Below are 9,860 nucleotides of genomic sequence, written 5' to 3'. Positions count from 1 at the left end.
ACTTGAACCAAACCATAACCTAATAAGACCATAGCTCAGCACTTAAATTTGTAAAATAAATTAAAGCCGATATTTCGGAAGGAAGAAAAAGAAAACCGGAGGGAAGTTAAATTTGGAGGTAAAATGGGAATTTCCAAGAAGATTTGGATTCCTTTTTATTATTTTTAATTTCTAATTTCACATATACAATACAAGCGTGACAAGCCCTAACACCCCCGCCCGAACCAGGGGACTGAGCTTCCCAAAAATCCCCAAATCAAAATTTTCCTCAACGAAGAAGCAGAATTATCACTCAGAACACAAAACAGCTTCTACTGTTTTTCTTTTTTCTGGCAGTCAACGGCGCGCAATGGATCGGCAGCCGCACGATTACGCCTCCGCCTCCGCCATGGCCTACGCCCAACAACAGCGCCAAGCAGCCACCAACATCCAACAGCAACAGCAGCAACCGCCCCAGCAGCAGCAATTCGGGTACCCGCCCCCACAAACCCAACAGTTCCACGGCCCGCCTTACGTGGGCCCACACCCCTCTCTCCAGCAACAATTCCCCTACCACCCTCACTTGCAGCAGCCGCAGGTCCTCCCTCACGCGCCGCAACACCCCCACCACCTCCCTCCGCCTCCCTCCTTTGCCCCCCACCTCCCCTCCTTTAGTCCCCTCCCCCTTCCACTCCGGCCCCACTTACGACTCTCCTCCTCCGCCACCGCCGGCCGCCCCTCCATCCGACCCAGAGCTCCACAAGCTGATCGACAAGGTCGCCGAGTACGCCGCCAAGGTGGGGCCGGATTTCGAAGCGACGGTCAGGGAGAAACAGCAGGACAATCCCGAGTACGCCTTCTTGTTCGGCGGCGATGGCCACGGCTACTACCGCTACAAGCTCTGGATATCGAAGTGGGGCCCCGGCGGGTCATTCAACCAGCCCGGGTTCCCCCCTGCATCCATGCACATGCTGCGACCTCCGCCGAACCCCATGATGAACGGGCCGCCGTCTGCCGGGGCGATGATGGGTGGGCCGCTGCCGTCTTATTTCTACGAGCAGCAGCGGCACGGTCAGCCGTTTGGAGTTTATGGGCGTCCAGAGTACGACCAGTCGTCGAACAAGCCCTTCAAAGGGCTTTCTGGCCCGCTTCCGCCTGAGGTTGCGATAGAGCTGAATAGTGTGCTGAAGTCGCTGAATGGGACCAAAGAGTCCATTAAAGGAGCGAAATTTTGGTTTATGCAGAGGTCGATATTTGCGCCTGCTCTGGCTGAAGCTCTGAGAGAGAGGGTGTTTGGCTTGGATGATTGTGAGAGGCAACTGCATGTGATTTACCTTGCCAATGACATTTTGTTTGACAGGTAATTCAAATGGTGCATTGCTTATTCATGGTTTTACAGAGTTCTTGTTTTGCATTTTCCTGCACATGTGTGCTTTGTTGCTTGTGCTTTGGGTCGATTTTGTTGGGCCAATGTAGCTCTGAAAAGATAAGAATTTTGTTTGTTGAGCTGGACCTGTGCGTGCAGGAGCAACAGTCACTGGGAATTTGGAAGGAATAATGGATGGAAGAAAAAGTAGAGTCATTATTTGTGGTTGTAGTTTTTGAGCGTTTGCTATGCTCTACAATCCACATCGCGGATGTATCATATTTTCATTAAATCATTGAAGACTTCAATCCTGTTACTTGTAGTTCTTATTTCTCAAAAATAATAATAATAATAATAATTGATGGGTAGGGGTTCGGATGATGTTTTTGTGTGAAGAAATGAGAAGGATGATGCCTTCAATGGGTTTTTGCACTATTATGCAGGGAGAGGGGAGGGGTTGTGAATGTGACCTGTGTTGGAAGGTGTGGAAAACTTAAAATGTTAAATTTATAAAATTGTAACAGGGGATGGTGGATGAACCTTTCTTGAGATATGAATTAACTCTTCTTTCTTGAGATATGAATTAACTCTTCTTTCTTGCCACAGGGGTTGGCAGATCATTTATAAGTTTGTCATAGCTATTGTCTCTTTACGGTAGTAAAGAACTTGTACTGAAAAAACTCAATCTGTCATACCAAGAAAAAGTCCATATCTTTGTTTATGTGCTTTACAATGCTTCTAGTATCTAGCCTGGAGTGTATAGTTATGACGACAATGTGAATAAAGAACTTAGAGATGTCTTCTCTTGTTTGCCTTTTGCATTTGTTTATTACAGAGGCACTTGATTGATGTGAATAATTCTTTGATCTTCCTCTTTTTGCCTTCAAATTTACAGCTCGCATCGGCGTACTGGTGAAGGCCTTGATAATGAATCCCTTGCGCTTAAACCTATCTTAGGTTCCATGCTTGCAAGGATTTATCACAACCCTCAAATCACGGAGGACAATCAATTGAGGTTGCAGCAAATTTTACAGTTATGGGCTTCTAATAACATTTACGATCAGGATACTATTGATGCACTTAGGAATGAGATGATGGGTGGACCCTCAAGCAATTCTTTTACAGGGCTTCCAAAAGACTCATCTTCTGCTTCAACAGATTCAGCTGCAGGTAGGCTTTTGTGTTCTGACTTCTGTGCTTGTTAAGCACATGCCCTTTAGTGGAACCACTCTCACTTGTCAAGGGTGCTTGCGCTTGTGGGCCAGTAGTGCTGTTAAATTGCCAGCAACTGGGTTTGATGATGTGGCTGATATAGTAATTATCTTTTTTATTTGAATGCAGGATTGCCACAACAGACAACTAACCATAACATGCTGCAATGGCAGCCTGATAGGCAAAGCTCTGTTTCCAGTTCACACGACCAAGATCATCTTGATAAACATGCAGGTCCTGGCCAAGCCATGCCGCTGTCCGTGCCATCCCAGCAATTTCTTCCAAATTCAATCCCTCCTGCTGCTTTTCAAGGGTCAATGCCCATACCATCTTCTGTTCAACCAGTAATAAACCAACAACCTGCACCACACATACTGCCAGGTCAACCTGCTAATAGTGGTGAGAAGTTACCACCATATCCTCTGTTTCCACCTGGTCTTATTCCTGAAATGGTCAGAAAGATGCAGATTGGAAGTGGTGTGCCGTATTCTCCAATGAGTCCTTTGGACATTCCAACTGTTATACCTCCATCCAATGTACCTCAATCAGAAATTCTTGAGAGAGTGTCAAAATTCTTCAAAGAGATTGGTGAAGTTAATCCTTCTGAAGGGCCCCTTCATAATGCCGATGGTAGGGACGAGGATGAGTATGAAAGAGAGCCTTCGGTGCGCAAGGGTGGAGCTTGCATCCCTCCACCTCCAAACCTGCAGATAGACCCGGAGACAGGAACTTATGCGGATGGCAGTGTAGATCGAAAGAGTGGCTCGGGGAGGTTGGGACTTGGGGCCACAGCTGATCCAAATGAGGCAAGCCAGTACGATGATGTTTATTCTTCTTACAGGAAACAAAGGAGCACCAACTACCACTCATCCATGAGTGCAAGAGCTGCAACAAGGTGAAATACCAGTCCTGATGGGAGTTGGAAATGGAGGATACCAGATCAGCTTCTTCCTTTTCATTTTTGGGTTTTTTCTTTTCCTTTCTTCCTGATAATCTATTCTAACAGGCAGCCTGAATTTCTAGGAGTGTCGTACTTGGTGGGTGGAGTATCTTGTACTAGTCAAAATTTTGATTCTCTGATTGTTAATGCATGTAAGAAATAGCACTTGTAATCATTTTATTTTTACCTGACTAAAACAGATCATCTTTAATTCATGCGAAGTTTCCTTCATCTGTTGAACATTTTGGACTCTGATCATACTTGAGACAGAGATGATAGATCTTCACAATTGGAGAAAATTCACATGTCAAACTTGATTTTTTTATACAGTTTTTCAATTATATTGGAAATAATGAAATCTTGGACCAAGGCCTGGTTGGTGAAGTTTTCGGAAAGACTTGGGTTTGGTGTGGAACATTCAACCTCGTATTCCAGAGCCAATTGGTCTGAGGCCTGGTTAGAAAGAGTCGAACGAGACTGATTGTATGGAGACTCAAATTCCAAATTTCTGCTCCCTCCCAACTTTTCTAATTTTGCCCATTTTGAGCCTTCCCGGTAATAAGTGCCTCCGATAAGGGCCTCGTCTTTATGGATGGAACTCTGTCTTGGCCAACTAGATTGTAAGGGTGTCCTAGAGCTCATGCACTATCTCAAGTCAACTCAAGATATTCTATAGTCCTCCTCAATGCAAGATATTGAGATTCCAATATTGGTGTCCATGTCCTTCTAGGACTGCCTAAAGTCTTAATCAACGTTTTATCTGTAAATTTGTGGTCAAGCACTTCTATTTCTAGGGAGAAGGTGCATGCTTTTTCGAAATCTTGGGATTCGTTAGTCTTTAATATGACCAAAATTGTGTTTGGCATATTTAGTTGAAAGCGCTTTTTGGACTATAAAAACGTGATAAAATAGTTGTTATCTTACCGCGCTTGTAAGTAAAAGTGGTTCCTTACAAAGTACTTCCAATTAAAAGTATGTAAGTTAGGGTAAACTAACTATTTAAGACCCAAAAAATTACTATGGGACTTTAATGTAGGGAATATGATGTGGGGAGAAAAGAGGACTTGTGATGGTTAACTCACATGACCAAAATGAAAAGGACAAAAAATATAAATAAAAAAATAAAAAAATTTGATTTGATTTGAATTTTATTTTATTTTGGGTCGATAAACTTTGCTTTGATTAATAGCATAGAAAAAACAACAATCCAAGGGAAAACCTTTATTTATTTATTTTAGTTTATATAATTTATTATATTTTTTCATGTACCACAGTAAAAGCGAGAACGTTGAGATCGCAATTGAAAAAATATATATAAACGAGTAAAATTTAAAAAGCGCGCAGCGTCCCAAAGTCACGAGACAAGACCACCACCAGCCAACTTTCGAATGAAGGAACGAAAGCATCCAATAATCTTTAACCCTAAATCGACATCCACGTCCACGTCTGATGTCGATGGCTGTCGCGCTTTCCATGGCAGATTGCCGGAGCCTCATTCGCCATCTATTTCTCACTTTCACTGGGTTTCCATTTCCCCATTTCCCCACTTTCCCATTTTCCACATTTCCTTTCCCTTTCTTTCCGTTACTCTCTCTCTCTTCCTCTGTTCCTTTTTTTTTTATTCTCTCTCTGTGTCTCTCTCTCTCCCTTGACATTTCACGCGCACTCCATACTCACACTCTCCTCACTTTACTTGTCGGGCTTTCCCTTCTCTCTCTCCCTGATCCAAAAACCCAACTCAATGTTTATGTAAATCTTGTAAATCTTGTAATTGGATCGCTTCATCTTCACTATTGGGTCTCATCCCATACCCCTTCTTTTCGAACTGCTAAGATTTGGGTTTCATTGATTTGCAGGTTTTGGTCAAACAAAAAAGGACCCATTTGTTTATTTCATCGGATTATCATGTAATTGGGACTCTGGAGTTGGGAATTACTGCCACTCAGCTCATATTCACAGTGACCAACATAGAGAATTTGTGTTTTGAAGCTTAGATTTGGCCATGGAGAAACTTCCTGATGCAGAAGTTAGCTCAATTTTGAGGTTCTCTTTCTATATCCCCTTTTGCTTTCTTTTGGGTTTATATTGATTTTACAAAAAAACTTTTCGTTTGCTGATGAGAAATGTAAGCAAAGAAGAACATGTTTGCTATGCCTTGAATTGTAGAATCGTTGATTTCCCCGGCCCTGTTGTCTTTGAATGTAGTTTGTCTGCGGCTTTGTCGTATGGGGCTGCTTCCATGGCAATGGTTTTTATCAATAAAGCAGTTCTTATGGAGTACTCACATTCAATGACACTTCTCACTGCCCAGGTATTACTTACCATTGGACTATTGGTCTTTTAATTTCCATCAATGACCTACCTTGATTGTTCATGATGTCCCCCCTTTTTTATTTCTTTATTGTCTTAGTAATTTGCAGCTGCTTCCTGCTTGGTTGTTCATAATGAGCCTCCTTTCATTTCTTTATTGTCTTAGCAATTGGCAACTGCTTTGCTTATACACGTTGGTCGAAGATTGGGATACACAAGGTCAAGAGGATTAGAAATGAGCACTGCGAAAAAACTTCTCCCAGTGTCGCTGTTCTATAATGCTAATGTGGCGTTTGCTTTGGCCAGTTTGAAGGGAGTTAATATTCCCATGTATATTGCAATCAAAAGACTCACACCTCTCGCTGTGCTTATAGCTGGGTTCGTCTCAGGAAAGGGGAAACCCACAATACAGGTTCCCTCTTGTCTTTCTTTGGATCGGCTTGTGCGATGTTTGACTCCTGCCTGTGTTTATTTAAATGGATTGTTTTACTGTGTTATTAAACTTAATGATTGTGTATATATTTTGAAAGGATTAGTTATGCTTTCTTTCTTCTTTTGTTTAGTACTATTGACCCTAAACTTGTTTTATCCCCAATTAGAACACGGGCAAGATACTATTTAGTCTTGGAAACATGTGATGTGAAAATTCCCTAAGATACAAATTGACTAACTCTACAAATTCAAAATGGAAGCTACATTATATTTTTTCTTTGACATACTTTGTATTAGTGCGGGAGTAGTTGTCTGCAATTCATAAGTTAAGATATGTTTGATGAGACTAAGTTGCATTTTGTGTCTGATTCATATTATGATGGCCGGGTCATTTCCTCAGTGCTTACCACAACCCTTCTCCATTCTTGAGGTTTAGTATAAGGTGTAAAATACTAGACTTTAAACTTTGTCATTTAGATTTGTAAGTACTCTCAGCTTTTACAAAATATAGTTACTGTTGCTGTTGAAGAGTCTCTATGATGACATCTGGCATCATATATGGAACAAATTGTCTTGTGACACAATTATGTTTGCCTTCATAAATAAGTTGATCTTATAAATGTAGATAAAGGATGCTTGATTTCAAATTAGCACACATCAGGAGTTATTGTTATAAGTGCAAAAGTTATTCATGGAATTTTCTAGATGATAAATTTAATGCTAAAAGTCCTGGCAAGAAGCATTTTTATTACTGCTAATTTGACAATGCCGAGTTCTATTTGCCCCTTTCCTCTCTTTCATGTTTCAGGTGTCTCTTTCAGTAATATTGACTGCAGGAGGGGTTGTGATAGCTGCACTGGGAGATTTTTCGTTTGACTTTTTTGGATATAGCATGGCTCTCACTTCTGTTTTTTTCCAGGTTGGTTATGATGTTTTTGTTTATCCATTGGTTTATTTACTGGCTTCAAATTGTATGTTATGGTAGCTAAACTCATACTAGCGCTTAATTATCAGACCATGTACCTTGTGTTGGTGGAGAAATCTGGGGCAGAGGATGGGCTATCATCAGTTGAGATCATGTACTATAACAGCTTTCTGTCTCTTCCAGTTTTGATGTTTCTCATTGTAGCTACAGGAGAATTTCCAAATTCTTTATTATTACTAATTGCAAAGGTCAGAACCATAACCTTTTCTTTATATATGTAATTGAATTCATTCTTGATAATTATGGGAACAGTAGATGCTTGAGCAAGAAATGCTTGACTGCTTAAACTGTTTTGGACGCCAACCTATCTCATTTTATTAAACATATTGGAGTCTGAAATAGTAAAAGTTGGTTTTGTATTGAGAAAAGGACTACAGGCTTTGACATCTAATCTTTCTTTCTGAAGTTATGATAGAAAAGAGTTAATACATGTTAAAGTATAAAAACCATACTCTGATAATGGATTTCAAATTACAAGTTCCAGTTGACAACATAGTTGATTAAACATGTTGCTTTGAGCAATTTAGCCATTGAGAAGTCCTAGTTTCCTTTTGGCCTGCATCCCCATTACGGATTCCTAGATCAGCGGGTGAATTCAGCAATGTGGTGGGAGCTGGGGGTTTTATTAAAGCATTATTCCACTCATTATGCTGATTTTGTGTTCTTTGCATATATTTTGGGATTCTGGATGAGTGGTTATACAGTTGCGTGGCTGCCAGGCCATGTAATTAGTAACCATGTAAAGATTGCTCTTGAGGGCCTGGGGCTTATTGCTGTGCCACTGAATTTTTCTTCCTCTTAAAAAGATCCTACAAGATATATCTGACACGGAGTTTTTCTTTATTTGCAGAGTAATTCGTTTTATTTTTTGGTGATCCTTATTCTTTCATTTGTTATGGGCATTGTTCTCAACTACACCATGTTCTTATGTACCATAGTCAACTCTGCTCTAACAACAACTATCGTTGGAGTCCTAAAAGGGGTTGGCTCTACGGTATGACTGAACTCCCTCTTTTTAAAGCAAAATATGTGTGAGCAAAATTACTTATTCATGTTTCTTCGCTTCTCAGACCCTTGGTTTTGTCTTACTGGGTGGTGTGCAAGTGCATTTTCTGAATGTGACTGGACTAGTTATCAACACGGCTGGCGGAGTTTGGTATTCATTTGCCAAATATCAGCAAAGGAAGAGCAAGCCCCCGAAGCGGATTTCAGACGTGGAGGCTCATCATAAATGAAATTAATATCGAAAGATCACATACGATTGCTAACAGCTGCTTTCTGTTTTTACCATTTGCTTCTATTTTCATCAAACATGGCTATTAGTTCTTTGAAGAACAATGATACATGGTTCATGTTGACTTTGTTGAATCTTGAAATTTAGGTATTACAGAAAGCAAATACCCTAGTTCGTGTTTTCGGATAGATTAGCCCTTGAGAAGAAAAATCTTCCAGGGTTCAGGTTATATCAGAATGGGTCTCCCAGGCTCCTCCATGCACATGCACTTGTTTTCCTGTTGTGCTAGTACATCCTTCACTTGAATAATAATATCCTTTGTTGTTCTCCCATACTGCAATTATTGCTTTTGGCTGAGTAAGATGTTGATAGATTACCATTCGGCTTAATTACACTGTTCATTCATACAGTTAGATTAGGTCAGTTGGCCAGGGCTGCCCACCTACTTGTACCGAGTTTGAATCCTCTTCCACGTAAATTATAGTAGTCTAGAATATTGCATTGTGAATAAAAAACAAAGATTTTAAAGCATCAAGAGTTTCAAGTTGATCTAAACTGATGACTTTGAGAAGATGAGACTAGATGCTTCCAGCCTTCCAAATCCAAAACCCAACCAGCTATTTACAAGTTTAATTGACTCTGAAATCCGACTATAATCCCCCTTTAATTCTTCAAATTTACTGAACCCTTCGGCACTTGATGCACGACCAAAACCATTTCTTCAATTGAACTAGGGTTTTCCAACAACTGCATCAAAATATTGCAGGGAAAATAAATACAATAATTTCTTTTTCCATTTAACAGATTTCAATTTAAGACTTACCATCTTCTCACCGCACATAAATATATATATTTGGACATCCTTACGTTATTATCATGCGGACGTTATTGTAAACAGAAAGAAAAGCAGGGATGAATAATAGAAAATACATTGGCGTACGTAAGATAATAACATCCGAATGTCCGCATAGGAAAAATCTGTAATATATATAACTTTCATTAGTATTCCAACTCAAGCTTTGTTAGCTCCATAGCCGACAAAACATTTGAATTGGGCTGTTGGGTGGCCTTCCGGGGGCGCAGTGAATTTTAATGCAAAATGTGCTTTGCTTGCCTTGTTGTCTTGTCTGATTCTAAACCCAAATACTAAGAGCATTCACAGTGGGGGGTGTATGTTAAATATACACATCGAGTCACCGGAATCACATCACCACCATTGGGATGTAAAATAAAATGTATATTTACATCTATTTTTACATCCATTGTAGGCGGGACCAACCCGAGAAAAGAGAAGAAAAATAAAGAAGAGTCAACATAAAAGGTTAGGACCCAAGGCTACACCCTCGAATTTACACCCCCCACTGGAGCAAAAAACATATTTATACCCCCCGGAGATGTAAAG

At 40.5% G+C, this 9,860-nt stretch overlaps 2 protein-coding genes across 4 annotated transcripts; both read left to right on the top strand.

Moving 5' to 3' along the window:
• The first annotated feature begins 216 nt into the window (after positions 1-216).
• Positions 217-3,728, top strand: LOC103320153 (SWAP (Suppressor-of-White-APricot)/surp RNA-binding domain-containing protein). The gene is given in 4 exon segments (XM_089045746.1): positions 217-642; positions 644-1,339; positions 2,241-2,515; positions 2,687-3,728. Coding segments are annotated over 4 exon segments (2,034 nt in total). The 5' UTR covers positions 217-349; the 3' UTR covers positions 3,457-3,728.
• Positions 3,729-4,951: 1,223 nt separating this feature from the next.
• On the top strand, positions 4,952-8,790 carry UTR7 (UDP-N-acetylglucosamine (UAA) transporter family). Of its 3 annotated transcripts, none has more exons than XM_008221738.2 (8): positions 4,952-5,264; positions 5,354-5,540; positions 5,703-5,808; positions 5,974-6,219; positions 7,048-7,158; positions 7,254-7,412; positions 8,075-8,218; positions 8,295-8,790. In XM_008221738.2, exons 2-8 carry the CDS (start codon positions 5,500-5,502, stop codon positions 8,457-8,459), a joined length of 972 nt encoding a protein of 323 aa, XP_008219960.1. In that variant the 5' UTR covers positions 4,952-5,264; positions 5,354-5,499; the 3' UTR covers positions 8,460-8,790. The 3 variants fall into 3 exon arrangements, with proteins under 3 accessions (XP_008219960.1, XP_088903043.1, XP_088903044.1); XM_089046917.1 differs by having other exon boundaries at positions 5,108-5,246; positions 5,664-5,808; XM_089046918.1 differs by having other exon boundaries at positions 5,146-5,264; positions 5,664-5,808.
• The last annotated feature ends 1,070 nt before the right edge of the window (positions 8,791-9,860 follow it).

This window comes from Prunus mume, linkage group LG2 (genome assembly GCF_029339155.1).
Source record: "Prunus mume cultivar Tortuosa linkage group LG2, ASM2933915v1, whole genome shotgun sequence".
Taxonomy (NCBI): Eukaryota; Viridiplantae; Streptophyta; class Magnoliopsida; order Rosales; family Rosaceae; genus Prunus; species Prunus mume.
The sequence above is the reverse complement of the archived record's forward strand: the minus strand, read 5'-3'. Positions and strand labels throughout refer to the sequence as shown.